Source organism: Peromyscus leucopus, chromosome 20, assembly GCF_004664715.2.
Source record: "Peromyscus leucopus breed LL Stock chromosome 20, UCI_PerLeu_2.1, whole genome shotgun sequence".
NCBI classification, from domain to species: Eukaryota; Metazoa; Chordata; class Mammalia; order Rodentia; family Cricetidae; genus Peromyscus; species Peromyscus leucopus.
Window position 1 is genome coordinate 34458860 of NC_051080.1, and position 16321 is coordinate 34475180.

Below are 16321 nucleotides of genomic sequence, written 5' to 3' on the forward strand. Positions count from 1 at the left end.
GATGGACTTTGCTTGTGAACCTGGAGGATGGGATCGTTATTGGACTCTTTCAGCTATACCTGCAGTGAGATCCTACAGCCCCAATCCAACTCTATTAAGGAGTGTGCTCCACTTTATTCTATGCCCTGATCAGTGGATATCCATCATGGCCAGCCCCAGAGCTTTTGTGGACATATTCATGGGTCTGCATCTCACTGTGGTCTCCTCTAAATCCAAGATAAAGTTATGTGGATAAAAAGGGAAGAATTGAGAACAAGAAAAGCTACAGAAGAAAAAACAAAACAAAAAAAAGTATGATCACAAGTGTCTACTGAATGAATGTGGATCTTGGCTTGAGTCTTGACTGGTCCAGCTCAGGGACCAGTGGTGTAATAGTCATTACCTCTCACTACACCTGTTCCTACCTGGAAAAACAATCACAGCCCACACCCCCAATATCAACAATAACATGTTGATTTTAAGAGACACAGAGAAATGATTTTTTTCCAAGTGATTCTAAAACTCCATTCAATTGGTAAAGCAAATGAGTTCCTGGCAGTTGTATGAAGATGTGGTGTCCTGCTGTCCTTCTCTGAGAAGCTGGATAGGGATGGTCAGGTGCCAAGGACATACATGTTTGATGATGCTCATCTTGATTCAAATGACAGTTGGTCCCCTGGGTCCAGCCTTGCTTAAGGTTCCTTCTGCTTGGAGCAAAGAACTATTCCATAGCCATTGAGCTACATCAGCTTATAGACAGGAGACTTTGGCCAGGTAATGGACTTGGACTCCAAGTACTGTTGGAGCTAAGAAGGGAATTTTAAAGCCAAAAGGGCTTGGAACAATGGATTTCAAGTGCTGGGACACCATAGTGAATAATCCACTTCACTATACCCAGGCAAATATCTGCCATGATGGAAAGAAAAAGGAATATATTTCATGATGAATGCAGACTACAAGAATTCATGGTTACAGCAGGTCTATAGAGGATATTGGAAGAATTTTTTTTCAGACTGAAGAGAAAGCTCAACATGTCCAAGAGGGTACATCGGAGAATACATCCCACTAGAGCCCTGATTAAGAAGATGAGGACCAGGAAATGCCAAACATTGCAGCCTTAGCAATTAATACTTTCAACAATAACCCTAAATGTAAATAGTCTCTATTACCCAAGCAAAAGACACGTACTGGCAGAGTGGATTAAAGCAGAATTCACCCACTTGTTGCCTCCAGGAACCCACAGGTGATGGTGATAAAGACAGATGCTGCCTGAGGTTGAGAGGATGGAGACTGAACTCCAGGCAAATGGAACTAGTGAGCAGTGTTCTAATGTCCGACGGAGTAGACTTCAGACCAAACTACTGAGAAAGGACAGAGACAGCTGCTGACTATAGGAACAGTCAGTCAAGAGGACATCACAATTCCAGATGTGTGACCACCAAAACAGGCATTCCCAACTTTAGAAAAAGATGCTACCAGATGCCACAGACCTAATGCTATAATAGGTCCACAAAAGCAAAAAAAAAAAAAAAAAAAAAAAAAAAGGAAGAACAGAGGACAGTAGAAGGGTGAGCAGCTGCAAAGAGGGAGGTGTCAGTGGAGTAGGAGGGGCACAAGAAGCTAATTGAGGTGAAACTGATCAAAATCAATCAGATATACGCTTGTTCCATCTTGTCTGTGATGCCGGAATCCTAGGCACAGGTGTGGCCATGTTCCCGGATTCCCAGACCCTGCTCCTTGAGCTTCACAGATCTCTGTTCTTCCTAACAACCTAGTCACAGTCTTCATTGTAGTCATTGCCTCAGAGCAGATTAAGAGACTCTTTCGTCCTCCAAGACAGACTGACATTTTTTAAAAAATGTCCCCCCTCTGTATGTGAAGACACCTATAGACAGATTCTTCCCCAGCGCTCCCTCTGAATCTGTCTTTGCTCCATCGTACAAATCCGTTGAGGAGATATATATATATATATATGGTTATATGTATATATATATATATACAAGGTTATATACTTCTATTCCAAGCTTTAACCCACTAAGGACTACTCTTGCAAATCTGAATCCTCTTACAATGGTAAGTCCTCTTGCAGCGTTGAGTCCTGTTGCAAGGTTGACTCTCTGGCCATTCTAGTAGCACAGTATAAACCACGACTGCCAGCAACTGACTTTAAGAGAGGAAACTGATGCCTGGTCAGTTTGCTATCTTTGCCTACATCCTTACGCATAGTGTAAAGTTTGACACTGAATTAGGTATAATCACTAAAATATCATGTAGAATATCCATGCTGGTTTAACCACCTGGTTGACTTCAGCCTTATCTGACCCTCTGTTTGATTTTTCCACAATGCTGGTGGTGACATTAGTCACAGCTGCTGCTGCTCCCAGACCCAATGAAGTTGCTGTGGGCACCAGACTGGCCCCTGCTGTAAGGTGCCAGAGCTAAACCAAGGATGCCCAGGAGTCAAGAGCCAGTGCCCGTGAAGTCGGCCACCACATTGGAGATGGTGCAGCCCTTGTGCACCTGGTCAAGATGGTCAGCCAGGTCTCGGAGTTTCCTGATGTGTTCTTCAAGGTTCCTGTTCAACACAGGAAATTCTTCCAAAAACCTCTTCTTCTGCAGCTCCCGTTGAGTCTCATCATCTTCATCTGTGGGCTCCTGTGCTAAATGATCATTCAGGGCATCACGCAGTGCATCTTCCTGGTCACTGTGAAAGAAGAGGTCAAGTGCATGAGGAAAACAGTTATTTCTTAAAGCTAAAATCTTATTCAAACTTCACTTTCACACTATAGTCCCAGTAGGTAAAAATATACAGAGACCCATAATTTCACATCTACCATGAGCATTTGGTACATCATAGATACTCAAGGTCCTTAGTCCATAGGGTCAGTGTGTACAGTAGAGTCACTGTAGTGAGAAGCACTTGATCAAAATGCCTTTAATCAAGGAATTAGCATCATCACCAAGGAACCCTGTAGATGGGCAAGAGCATGTAGGAAAATGTAGGATTTGAGATACATCTGTTCCCAAGAATTTCCTATAAAAAATGCTCAACCTTAAAGATGTGGAGTGTGGTGGGAACTTTGGTACCATTTCTGACATCCAGAGGTGCTGAAAGCCAATGGCATTGACCTTAGGAAGGTTCCCATGAGGCCCATATCACTGAAATTGATCTATTGTTGAACTGTCTCAAATCTGTGTGGTGGATGTTTTCATTGGCTTATTTTAATCCTCTTTGCTCCATGATCAACTGTAACTATGTGATAACAATCTTATACATGATCCCTATGATTTGTCATGAACATTCTCAATCCTGTGATTGGTTTGGAGTAGTCCTTCATAAACAGCTGGTGTCAGAGGGAGGCTCACTGGAACTCTTTCCTCAGACTTTGCTATGAGAATATCTCTGAGAATTTAATAAAAAAGAAAGAAAAAAAACCCTCAGAGCCAAGGGAACCCCCAGATCATTGTGCCTGATGTCTGTCCTCTGCAGATGCACAAAGCCCTTTCCCTCTCTAACTGGACCTCACAAGGTCAGTGCATGCCCCAGGTGAATAAGACAGGTCAGCTGCCACTGGTCCTGATTCCACACTGACTCACACCCGTCACTCACTCCTGACCCCCACCTGGCAGGTCTAGTTCAGACACCTGCAGACAGAGGTCACCATGTTAACAGACACCATAGCTGATGACAGTGTCACATTTGTTTGATGAGGAAAACCCTCATCCTCATGATCTGGCGGGCAGTGCTGGGGGCACCATGCAGGTTACCTTGACAACCCTGCTCCCTCCACAAAGGCATCCCAGGCTCCCTCTTCAGTTATCAAGCGCTTCAGATCCTCTCCACTGAGTATTTTTGTGAGAAATTCAATGAATTCTTCCATGTTGTGTCCTGCCATTATTTACCAAGAGAAAGAAGAATGAGGTTAGAAGCCAGTGTGGAAGAGACTAAATGGCAAGTAGCAGGAGATGGAGAGATGCCCTGTTCCTGAGCATTTGTCCACAGGTCCTAATGGGGACACCAAGGTTGGAGGTTCAGTTATGTCTCCCAAATTCATATGTAAAAGCTCAGCTGCTCAACAAATGTATTTGGAGACACTTTAAGGAGATAAGGTAATAGAATCCAAATGATGCCATGAATATAGGGTGCTACTTAGGGGGACTGGGATTCTTCTGACAATGAGACACCAGAGGTCCACTCTCTATTATTTATCTCCATTTCATTATCTATCATATGCACACACGTGTCTCTCTGTGTTCACCTCCCTCTGCATCTATTTACACTCTGACTGTTCTCCACACATACAAAGGAGACACCATATGCAGATGTAGTGACCCTGCTTCCTCCACACACCAGGAAGAGCTGCTTATTGGAACCAAATTGCCGTATGTTCATTATGGACGTGGGCTTCCATTACCGAGGGAAATCACAGGCCTGTTGCTGAAGTCCCTTGTTATACACCATGAGCCTCTTACATGTCAAACACGGTGGTGACAGTTCCTTCAAATGTGACTTTCAGGCCAGTAGTGGGTTCTCCATCAGATCATTGTGTCAATAGAAGAGTTTGTTTTAAAGGACAGAATTCCAATCTGTATCTTGAACTCGGTAAGGACTCAGGTTCTCTGACACCATAGAGAAATCAGCAGCGACCACTCGACTCTTGCATAGTTCATGACTCCACAGCCAGTGCCCACAGACAGGACTGCCAGGTTTGGCTGCCAGCTTGGGAAGGACCCATGTCACTGCCAGCCACACCAACAGCAGGTTTGCACATTGAAGCAATGGCTCTCCAGGAGCAAGAAAGCTCTGGGCTTTCTCCTTTCACAAGCAGGAGCTTAGCTGGCTGGGTTCTTGCCCCTCCTGGCTCCTCCCACTGTCCCACTGCAGAGAGTGGCGTCCCCTCAGAGCCTCTTAGGTCTTTGACAGTCACAGCCATTAGGTGACACTGAGCTCCCGAGTGCTCTTATTCTCTCCAAATGCAAAATGACAAACATTTTCATTTCCTTCTGTCCCACTTCCTTTTCTTCATTGTAGACAAGTATAAGCATCGCCATTAACAACCATCCACAGATTCAGTGTTTTGTTGTCTTGATCTTTCCCCAACAAAGAAATTACTCCATTGTCTTTTAGTTTTCCCCTTGTAAATTCTCAGAATGTGGACAGAAAAAAGCCACATTCTGTGTCAAAACATCACAGGAATGACTCTAGTCCAACTGTCAATGAAGCCCTTGTTTGCCTGTGAAACCCCAGGAACCAACTCTCTCCTTCTGCACTGTGCTCAGCAGGACTGCCTTCCAGGATCCTGTGACACTGACCCATGGGACTGTGTGTGTGTGTGTGTGTGTGTGTGTGTGTGTGTGAGAGAGAGAGAGAGAGAGAGAGAGAGAGAGAGAGAGAGAGAGAGAGAGAGAGAGATTGATTCTTCACAGATGGCTAGTATTCTGCTGCTGAGACAGAAATGCATTATGAAGATTCATTTGGCTTCCAGCTCCACAGGGATAGATGTCCAGAGTGTCGGTTAAGGGACAGAAGCAGGTGCTGGAGGCCTAGAAATCACATCTCTACTGCAACTAAGAAAAACAGAATGTGCTGGAAGTGGGGGTTGGGGGGGAGCAATTCTATGAACTCTATTTTACTTTTGCCCTATTTTGTTATATTTTATTTTTGAGACAGAGTCACACTGTGTAGCCCCGGCTGACCCTGAACTCAAGTGTGGACCAAGATGGCTTCAAAGATTTACCTACCTCAGCTTCCCAAGTGCTGGGATTAAGACATGCACATCCCGCCCAGCAGGGCTATAAACTTTAAGAGCCCACCACAGGTTTGGACTTCCCTCCAGTAAGGCTGCATGTCCTGAGACTTCCATAACCTTCCCAAATGACAACACCAACTGGAGCCCAAGTGTTTAAGGCAGGAGCCTCTGGGGATGTCACACAGTCAGGACAGTGCACTTACATACACAGGGACACACATAGGTGGGCCACTGAGACCAAAAGTACCTGCCTTGGACAAGGAAACAGGTCCAGCATTTGAACTGTTCCCTATTGGAAGCTTTGTGAGATGGATGAAGAGAGAAAAAAGGAAATGCCTACCATCAGGTTCCCTGCTTGCTGCCATGTCTTCAGACCAATCACAGGTTTTCCTCACAGCTCCTCAGGTGTTCAGGCTGGAGGGAGAATAACAAACTGGGATGCAATGGTGACAGCTGCGGGAAGTCAGGTGGTAAAGGAGTGACAGCCAGAGCACTCCACCCCCAGCGGACCCTGCACTGCTCCTTCCAGATGTCAGTCATCTGGTCTACCCTCCCCTCACCCCAGCCAAGTCAGAGCCCTCCTGTCCTGTCATTGTCCAAGGAGGATGCCACCACCTAAGGACATAGCCATGAAGAAAAGCAATATACTGTTTACACAAGGAGAAATGGGAAGAGGTGCTCTGTCAACTGCTTGGTGGGAACACATGGGGATTGCTGATAATAGGAAATATTTACTGTATGTCTGTGACACAAGGGCTCCTCATACACACCTCATTAGGAGACCAACATCCTTCGTGAGATGAGGATGTCTGTGAACTCCATTTTAAAATGGAGGGAAGATCATAAAGGTTTGGCCCAAATTTCCACAATAATGCTAGACCAAGGATTTAACCCCAAGATATTCTGGTTGATACCCCACATTTAAGATGTGAATCTCCACTCCCCTAACTACACAGCAGCATTCCATCTTGTCCGCGTGTGACTGTGAGTGGCTTCTCACCCACACGAGGGCCTGTGTCCTGTGACAGGGGTTAAAATCTCAGGTACAACAGTACTCTCCCAGAGCCCACATCCTCCCTGTTCTTCAGGATCCTGCATCCCACCGGGGCTGGAGTCCTGTCTGACCCTGTCCCTGTGCCTGCTCTCGCCCATCCAGTCCTCTGACCTCCTCTCTAAATGTTCAAACTCAAGCAATTTCTTCCCTTTTTATTCACTGTTCTCTTATGTAATACATCCATCTGCAGCCTCCTCTGCCCACTCCTCCACTTCTTCACTCCCTCCTTCCCTCTCTCCAGGATCCACTGCTCCTCCAGACAGGCTAAGTAACAAGGAGGGCTATGGGGTCTCAGGATCTCCCTGGGATGGGGACACAGAATAGATTGTGCAGTAGATGGAAGGCTGGTGGTGAGTGTGAACAGGAGGAATCAGGTCAGGGAGGGAGGGCAGAGGGAGAGAGTATGGGGAGAGCCCCTAGGCAGTTTCTAACCATCATGTGAACAGCCATGGATGAACACTCTCTTGAAAAAATTTCTGCTTTGGGGTCATTTGTAAGCTATTTCTAGAAGCAAAATTACTGGATCACAGAGCTTCAGTATTGAACTTTTTCATAACGTGAGGCTCACTGTTGTACAAATAAAGTGTGAGAACTCACACGCACATGGACAGTGCACAGGGGTGGGCATTCTCCCTAGAGTCACTAGGGCAGAGTAGCCTTAAATAAACAGTAGATCTCACTGCACTTGGGGTAACCTCAGCACTGCAGAGGCTGAGGCAGGGGGGTTGCTGGCAGTTTGAGGACAGCTGAGGCTTCTCATGGAAACCTGGTCTCTGGGGCTGTAGTTCCGTGGTGGAAGCCATGAATGTGTTTGAGGCTGTGGCTCAGTCCTGAGTGCTACCATGGACAAGCTAACCAGTTCATGTGCAGAACTTCAAGGTCTCTTGTGATTGCTCTCCCTTCAGAGATGGGGCATGTGAGTGAGTGTGTTCAGAGAGCATGGCAGGCAGGCAGGCAGAGGGGCACTGATCAGCTCCCAGCTGCAGGGGAGCGAGGGCACATGTAGTGACAGCTGGAGGTGACGAGAGCTGTACATTCTGATCCCTAGATATTCTAAGGCTTACTGAAGGACATCACACACTGTTCTTCCAACGACCTTTAGAGTGTGCACCACTTATGGCCCTGTTCACCTCACCTACGTGGCTGGGCCAGCCTGCACCTCCCCTACAGCCCCTTCCCTGCCTTCCAACCAGTGACGGGTCCATCCTGATCCTCCACCTTCTCTTATAGTTTTGGCACTGAGGGACCAGGGTCTCCTGTGCCCTCTCTGCCATCACAGCCTTCCAGCACCACAGGTGGAGAGCAGCCTGCTGGGGCTCAGCGGGGCAGCCATCCTGGCTCCCGCTCTCAGGGGATAAGACAGAGACACAGAGAAGGGTGACAAACCCCATGTCACACAGCAGTCAGAGCAGAGAGGTGAAGGAGACAACAGCCCTGACTCTGAACTGAAGAGAAATCCTGGGGATTTAACACTCCTGGGCCCCTCTGATTCACTAGAGCACACCCTGCAGCAGAGTCTGCCCTAGTGTTAGGTAAGGCTGGGTGAGATGGTCCTGGGGACTCTGCACTGAGCCACTCTCGGTCTCCTTCCCTGGTTCCCTGCCACACCTGCACACCCAGAACAGCCTGGGCTCCCTCCTCTGTGCCCCGTAGTCTAGGCAGAGGCCAGGTGAGGACAAAGGAGTGTGGCCTCTCACCTACCTGTTCAGCCTCCATCCAGGTACTCTAGACAAGTCACTCTCTGCTATGCCTCAGTTTATCCCCTGGGCCTGACAGAGCACAGCCAACAAGGTCAGCTGTGCTAGCACCCCTTAGTCATCCTGTATGTCTTTATCAAAACCTCATTCTCGTTAGTACAGGAAGAGCACCTCGAGGGCAGCTGTGGGTGTCCATGCCACACTGTTTGATGGCTTCCTGTCCCCAACCTCCTCCACTTCCTTTTTCTGTTTCGTAGCTTTCTTAAGTGACTGAGCATGGACCAAAGCTGCCTTCGCTCAAGGGCCTCCTGATCATATCTCAGGATGTCCGACAAGCAGGGCCAGGCCCCAGGCAGTGTGGTGATCCGGTGCACATCCTCTCCTGTGCATATGTTAGAGGATGAGAGAGGGACAGACAGACCTCCCTCTCACTGCTGGTACAGCCATGCTGATGCTATGCCTGAGACATTGCCCAGCCTCACTGAACTCATCCATAAAATGCGGCCATAACCCTCCTCCTCCAGAGCCCTTGAGAGGATGAACATGTTCCCCAACTCACCGAGGAATCTTCCTGTAGCTAAGTTGTTAGGGTTCCTGCTCCCATTTGCTGTGTGGACCCGGTTACCAGCTGCATCAGAGTCACCAACAGACACACGCTCTGGGCCTGATATACCCAGTGAACTGAAGTGAAAGTCCTTGTTTGTGGCCCCTCATGATAAAATAACCCACCAGACATGATGCCTGAAGGGCACCACCCTACTGATGCCCCATGGATGGGAGCTGATATGGCCATTAACAGCTCTGGTCTAGGGAGATAGAACCAGAGCCCAGAATGATGATGAAGCCTGAGCTGGGCTTCGATTTCAAAGCAAAAGGGACACATTTATAACTGGGATGACAGCAGGAGCCTTGGTCTCAAAAGGGGGACCTTGTTTTACGTGAGTTTGTGGAGAGGGAATAAACTTGGGACTTTTCACATTCATGGGCACATTTCATGTGCCTCTTTCTGTACTTACTGATGATGGGCTAGGTTCAGGAAGGCTCAGAAGCAGTTTTAGAATGGAGGAATTAGAAGGGTGCTGTAGCAGGTGGGGGAGAGGTTTACAAGGGAGGTTTAGAAGGCAAGATGATCTGGAGGCTCCCTTATGGCTCTGAGGGATTTGGGTGTTTATCTTTATTGTGAGTTTTCAGAGGGAGCTGAGTGGCCAAGTGTGGGGCAACATTCTTAATTAGATGCTTGAATCTTTTTTTGTTGTTGTTATTTGTTTTTCGAGACAGGGTTTCTCTGTGTAGTTTTTGTGCCTGTCCTGGATCTTGCTCTGTAGACCAGGCTAGCCTTGAACTCACAGAGACCCACCTGGCTCTGCCTCCCGAGTGCTGGGATTAAAGGCGTGCGCCACCACCGCCTGGCAGCTGCTTGTATCTTATTGATACTGTCTTAGGTATGGATTCTATTGTTGTGATCAACACCATGACCAAAAGCAATGTGGAGAGGAAAGGGTTCATTTCCCTTATACTTTTACATCATAGTCCATCTGTGAAGGAAGTCAGAGCAGGAACTCAAACAGGACAGGACCTGGAGGCAGGAGCTGACACAGAAGCAATGGAGTACTGTTGTTTCATTTCCCATGCCATGTTCGGCCTGCTTTCTTATGGCAGCCTCGAGGTATTACCACCCACAACATGCTGGACCCTCCAACATCAATCACTGACTAAGGAAATGCATGCAGACTTGCCTATGGCCTCATCTTATGAAGCCTTGCCTCAACCATGGTTCCCCTCTTCTAGCTTGTATCAAGTTGACATAAAACTATCCAGCACACACACCAACTGCAAGCTGTGACTTGCTCTAAACTAATCACCGGCCCAGGGGAGGTGGCCTTTGTGAGTCCCCAGTCCTGTGGAAATGGAAGTGTAAGGTGTAGAGAAAGATAGGCAGACAAGCCAGAGCTCACTGGTTCATGTGTCCTGTGCACTCTGAGGTTGACCCTGGGTAGTTATTACTGCCAAGATCAGATGGGACAAATGTTGACTGACTTGGGGGATTCAAGGTGCCCAGGAGTTGTGACACACATTGTCTCTGAGCATGCGTCTATTCAAGGCCCTGGGGGAATCTGAGTCTTGCTGAGGATTCTGTGGGGCAGGATGAGCTGGTGGGTGGCATGCCTACCTCCCCTGGGATTCCCCATCCTCTACCCAGCCTGTGAGGGGTGGAGAAGGAAGACAGGCTGGCCTGTGTGTTTGGGTGGGTGGGGTACCATGTGGGGCAGGGAGGGACAAGTTGCACAACCACATATTCAGCGCTATGAGCCCTGTCATGAAAAGGTCAAGGGCCAGACCACAGGTGGGGGTGGAGGAGATTATCTCTGTGCCTATAAAAGCAGAAAGTCCTAGGAACTTTCAGATTATTATTGTTGTTGTTGTTGTTGTTGTTGTTTTAATCCATGCTTTTTCTTGGAATGGGACTGTGTCCTTAGAAGCTAGTGGTCCAATGTCCAAAGAATGTCTCCAGAACCCAGAGAGCAGCAGGTTGGACACATAGAATGTGCTGTCCTGGTTGGACCACATGGGAATGGGTGACATTTCCTGTGAGGAAGAGACCTAACATAGTCCTAGGACCCTGGAAGCTGCTTGTGGGGCCTGAGGGAGAGGATGGAATGAAGGGAGGGGCTGTAGTAGACAGGAGGCTGACCAGGGTGACTGGGCTTGAACTTGACAATGAGAGGCAGATAAGGGTTATCAGGTTTATCCTGTCCTGAGTCCTTGTCTTCTCGCCCTAGAAAGATGCCCCACAGCCACAGGGAAGCGAGACTTGCTGAGAGCCTCTGTCTCTCCCATTAAAGAGCTTGTGCACAGTTAGGGAATGGAGGAGCCCAGCCCCCAGCCTGGGCTTCCTGCTGGCCATCAGAGAGGAAGAGCTGGGGCCACCCGCACTTCCTCCTGGCTCCCATCCACAGGAAGCCAATGCTAAGAGGCTCTGTGTGTGGCAGATTAGTAGGAGGGCTTAAGGCAAGCATGAAGGACAGCTGCACTTTCTCTCCTCTTTCCCTGATTTCTTTTGTGGTACTAGGTGTCAGCCCCAGGACCTTTGCACTGGACAAGGGCTTTACCACTGGGCTCTGCCACCAGCTCAGAGCCACACAGAAACAGGAAACTCAGAGTGTAGAGATTTCACCCAAGTATAAGATCACCTCAAATGCCAGTCTTTCTCTCTAGCAGCCTCTGGGGTCCTGTAGCCTATGAAACAGGACACAGAAAAGGGACACCAGCTCTCTTGCTATCTGGTGCCTTTAACAAGAACCCTCACCATCAACCTCTTGTGTCTGGATGCTCTAGGTCACTCAGTCACTGTATTACTGACTCCAAGTCTGAACCTCAGGTCTGCAAGAAACAGGGTCCAGAAGGAAGGGTAAACTCGGGGAACATGGCTTCCACACTGGGTGTCCAGGCACCTGTAGCCCTCACAGTCACTGTCCTACTGGGGTAAATTAAGACCTGCAGCCAAACCTGGATTGGCCTGGGAATAGCCAGGGCAGCTGTGGGTAAGGGAGCAAAAGGAAGCTTTGGGTGTCCTGGCAGGACACTTGCCTTGCCACTGCCTGGCTTCAGTCCTTACTCCCCACGTGACAGAAGCAGCAGGTTCTGGGTGGTTTGTGCTCTCCTGCCCAAAGGTGAAGGGACACTCCCATCATCAGTGAGCCTGTGGTGGTTATTCTAGGTGATGGCAAAGGCTAACCTTGGAGATCCAAGGCTGGACCAGGGCGGTAGGACCAGAAACCACCATAGGATCAGTGCTTTGAATGGGAAGCTTGAAGGAGTGCCTAGGTGTGTGCTGTACAAAGTGAGGGCCACTTGTGTCCATTGCATCTGTGAAAATCCTGTCTGTAGACAAAACGCAGGAGGTAAAGCTGTACTCAGCAAAGACTAGCACTCATTCTTTCTCTCCAAGGTAAGGTGCCTCTGTCTGTTTGAGACTAGAGCAGCTTACTGTGCAGACAGGACTTACAGAGAGAGATGTTTATGTAGTGCACAGGAGGAGGCTGGGGGGTCAGATGGACCAGGCACCAGCTTTTGTTTCTGGCAGGATCTTCTTGATGCACTACAATAAGGTATCATCACACAGAGTACCAGTGCAAGTGTACAGATTCAGGGTTTCGTCCTCTCTTCACAGTCACGAGCCCTAGCATGGCAGCCCAGACCCATGCACCATATTCCTTCAGTTAATGTTGACTATCACCATTGCTACACACACTTCCCACACCAGGTGCTGGAACATTTCTCCTCATCTTTCTGGAGCACAGAAGCCCCTTCCCATGGCTGCCTCCAGCTGAACATCTCTTTCATGGTCCTAACAGGACAAGAGGGCTCTGCTCTGGCTAGTATAATGGATGAGTGAGGGGAGGCCTGGGACTGAGTCCCTACAAAGGAGAGCCAGGGCCTGTAACTCTTCGACCTTGGTTGCTCTGCTATCCCAGAGAGAACCATGAGACACCAGCCTCCACAGAAGCTGTCCCCAGTCCACCCCACAGTTTGCTGTTCTCTTCCTTTTAGCCCTGACTCAAAGGTAGCTGTGAGAAGGACCTGAGAGAGACCCCATGCCTGCCACTAGGGACCCTGCAGCCCTCATGGTCTCCAGAGGTATGGACTTCTCTTCTCTTCTATGTTTCCTGAGTGTGGTCTAGAACCTTGGACCACCACATTGACAACTTGTTGAGTTCAGGATAGAAACACAGTCCCCTAAATGGAGTAATGGGAGTCTCCCCTACCTGTGTATAAGGAGTTCTCTTCTTGGCTCTGTCTTGGGGGCATGCTCGGGGATCCCTTCCTCCCTCCTTTGCCTCTCAAAAGGAGTTAGGACAGCCTGAAAAAGTGGAACACAGCAAGTCATGTGACTTAGTGACAACCCCCAAAGTCTGAGGACACAACAGACTCCCCAGCACACAGGAGAACATTTGATCCTCAGACTGAGGGCTTGAACCAAGGACCTCTGTCTCTCTCAGTTCTGAAGCTATAGTCCACAGTGAGGGAATGGCAGGATGGCTGTGGTGAGGGAACTCTTCCTGGTCTGTAGCAGCAGCCTGCTAACTGAGAGTCTGCGCACAGCCTCTCCTGTGTGCATGGAGACAGAGAGGCAGGAAGGGACCAAGTGGAGGAAGGACACACAGACACAGAGATCAGTGGTGATAGGTAAGTAGATAGATCAGCAGTCCTCAATCTGTGGGTTTCAACCACTTTGGAGGTTGAACAACCATTTCACAGGAGTCACCCAAGACCATCAGGAAACACAGGTATTTATATTACAATTCATAACAATAGCAAAAGTACAGTTATTAATTAGTAACCAAAATAATTTTGTGGTTGGGGTCAACCCCACATGAGGAACAGTATTCAAGGATCATAGTATTAGGACGATTTAGAACCATTGAGATAGATAGATAGATAGATAGATAGATAGATAGATAGATAGATAGATAGATAGATGGTAAATGATAGATAACATTATACATATGGTGCCTATTCTTTTTGTTATCAGTACCGCACTCTCATGAATAGGGATGTATATTTATGACATCACCTAATCCTTATTACCTCACTTTCTTAAAAACACATCTCTAAAACTGGTTGCTGCCATAAAGCTTTTTATACGTGAATTGAAGGTCACAACTCATTCCCCAGCACTGCTGACTCCATCAGGTACCCAGTGGCAGATGCTGAATACCTTGACTGTTAAATTACACACACGATTTGCAATTTAAACTCTTCCATGCTGTCCTCAGACCTCATTCTGTTTCTTTCCTAGTGTTGAGGAGGAGACACTTCATTCAGGAAGTCACTGAGTATCTGCAGGACTCAGCAAGCAGAAGAGAACTGCAGCTCCTGTTGGCCAAAGACGAAGCCTGGAAGGTGTTGGTGACAGAGGCTGAATTGTCCAGGTCATCTCCATAGGACCTCCAGAATGCCCCCAGTTTTGCTCTGATCCTGAATTCCTATGCTCATCTACAGAGTTTCCACTGGGCAATTATTTGGAAGTGATGGCACAGACCTTGAGCAAAGGCTTCTTTGTCATGGGCACGTCACTAATGTGTGTCTTCACATGACTTCACACACTGACACCTATGGACTAAGAACGGTGGAGTGTCTGTGATCATCAGTGTTCCTTGTGGAATGCAGAGTCCTGCATGTAGTGAAATACCTTCCCATTGGTTCTATGACACTAAACACTGTGATGTGAAGAAGATAGGTTGTGCGGGCCCATCCTATAGTCAAACAAGCCGTCTTCCTGATGCGCTGACCTCTTCTTTACAGGGATGAGGAAGCTGTACTGTGTAAGGCTCTGAAGCTGCTCCTAGAGCTCCCAACCCTGGAGGACAGAGTAGCTTCAACGAGAGCTGCAGGACAGGAAGAGGTTTCTGGAAGCTTTTCCCGAGTTGAAAGGGAAGCTGGAGGGAAACATCAGGAAGCTCCGAGCTCTGGCTGACCATCTTGACCAGGTGCACAGGGGCTGTACCATCTCCAACGTGGTGACCAACTCCACCAGCGCTGCCTCTGGAGTCCTGGGCATCCTGGGTATAGCTCTGGCTCCTGTGACAGCAGGGGGCAGTCTGCTGCTCTCAGCCACTGGGTTGGGGCTGGGGGCGGTGGCTGCTGTGACTGGTGCTGCCACTGTAGTTGTGGAAGAAACAAGCAAGTGGTCAGATGAGGCTGAAGCCAAGCGCCTGATGTCAGACACCATGGACATGATGAAGACGCTTCTTGTCCTGGGAAAGAGTATACTCACACTGTCTAGATAGAAGACCCTATGGTGTTCTCAAACAATTGAAAACCTTGGGACAAAACATCCGCGCCATTAGAGCAGCCAGAGCCAACCTTCACTTAGTGACAGATGCCAAACTCCTCATGACGACTGGAGGAATCCCTGCCCAACGAGCTAGTCAGCTGCAGAATGTCTTTGAAGGCACTGCTCTGGCAATGACTAAAAAAGCCAGAATCAGAGGGGCCGCTGTTGCGGGTGCCTTCCTTGCGCTGGATGTGTATTTCCTTGTAAGGGACTCAATGCATTTATACGATGGAGCAAAATCAGAGTAGGCCGAAGAACTCCGGGCCCTGGCTCAGGAGCTGGAGGAGAAGTTGTCGGAGATTGCCCAGATCCACAAGACCCTCTAGGTGCCTGTGACAGCCTCCTCCAGGTACATGGAGGTCGGTGGAGAAGATCCAGAGAGATTAGAGGCACCGAGAATCTTGTTAGAGGAGGAATGAGGTAGTTAGTTTTAACTGTCATCTTGACACCATCTAGAATCATGTCAGAAGAGAGTTTCAGTGAGAGATTGTCTAGCTTGAGCTGTCCTGTGGGCATGCTTGGGAGTGATTTTTCTGCATGACTCTAAATGAGGTGGGTAAATTCCTGCACCATAGGGGGCACTATTCTCTGGGTATGGGTTCTGAACTGTATAAGGGAAAGCAGGCTGAGCACCAATAAGCATGAATGCATGAATTCATTTCTCATTACTCTGGACCGTGGATGTACTGTGGCTGTCTGCTTTGAGTTCCTGCCTTGACTTCCCCACAATGATGGACTACAGACAGCCAGAGACTGTAAGCCAAGTGAAAGCTTTCTCTCTCACTGGCTTCTGTCAGGTATTTATCACAGCACCAGAAGTGAAGGTTGGAAAGCAGAGAGTGTGGGACTGAGTCCACAGAACCGAGCATTGAGGAGTTTGTCGTTCTGTGTCTCACTTCAGAGTTAATATGGACGGCCTGAGCGTCAAAGAAAGATGTGACAGCAGCCTGAACCGAGGGACCAGAGCAGACTAGAGATGGGCAAATGGGTCTAAAACCACACA

The 16321-nt window shown here is 48.3% G+C and overlaps 1 protein-coding gene and 1 pseudogene across 1 annotated transcript; one reads left to right on the top strand and one right to left on the bottom strand.

Annotated features, from left to right (window-relative positions):
- Positions 1-886: 886 nt before the first annotated feature.
- On the bottom strand, positions 887-9187 carry LOC119086373 (apolipoprotein L2-like). The gene is made up of 4 exons (XM_037197629.1): positions 9040-9187; positions 6070-6143; positions 3748-3868; positions 887-2683 (listed from the first exon to the last, which is right to left on the bottom strand). Exons 2-4 carry the CDS (start codon positions 6092-6094, stop codon positions 2440-2442), a joined length of 390 nt encoding a protein of 129 aa, XP_037053524.1. The 5' UTR covers positions 6095-6143; positions 9040-9187; the 3' UTR covers positions 887-2439.
- A 115-nt stretch (positions 9188-9302) lies between these two features.
- LOC114694381 lies at positions 9303-15737 on the top strand (annotated as a pseudogene).
- The last annotated feature ends 584 nt before the right edge of the window (positions 15738-16321 follow it).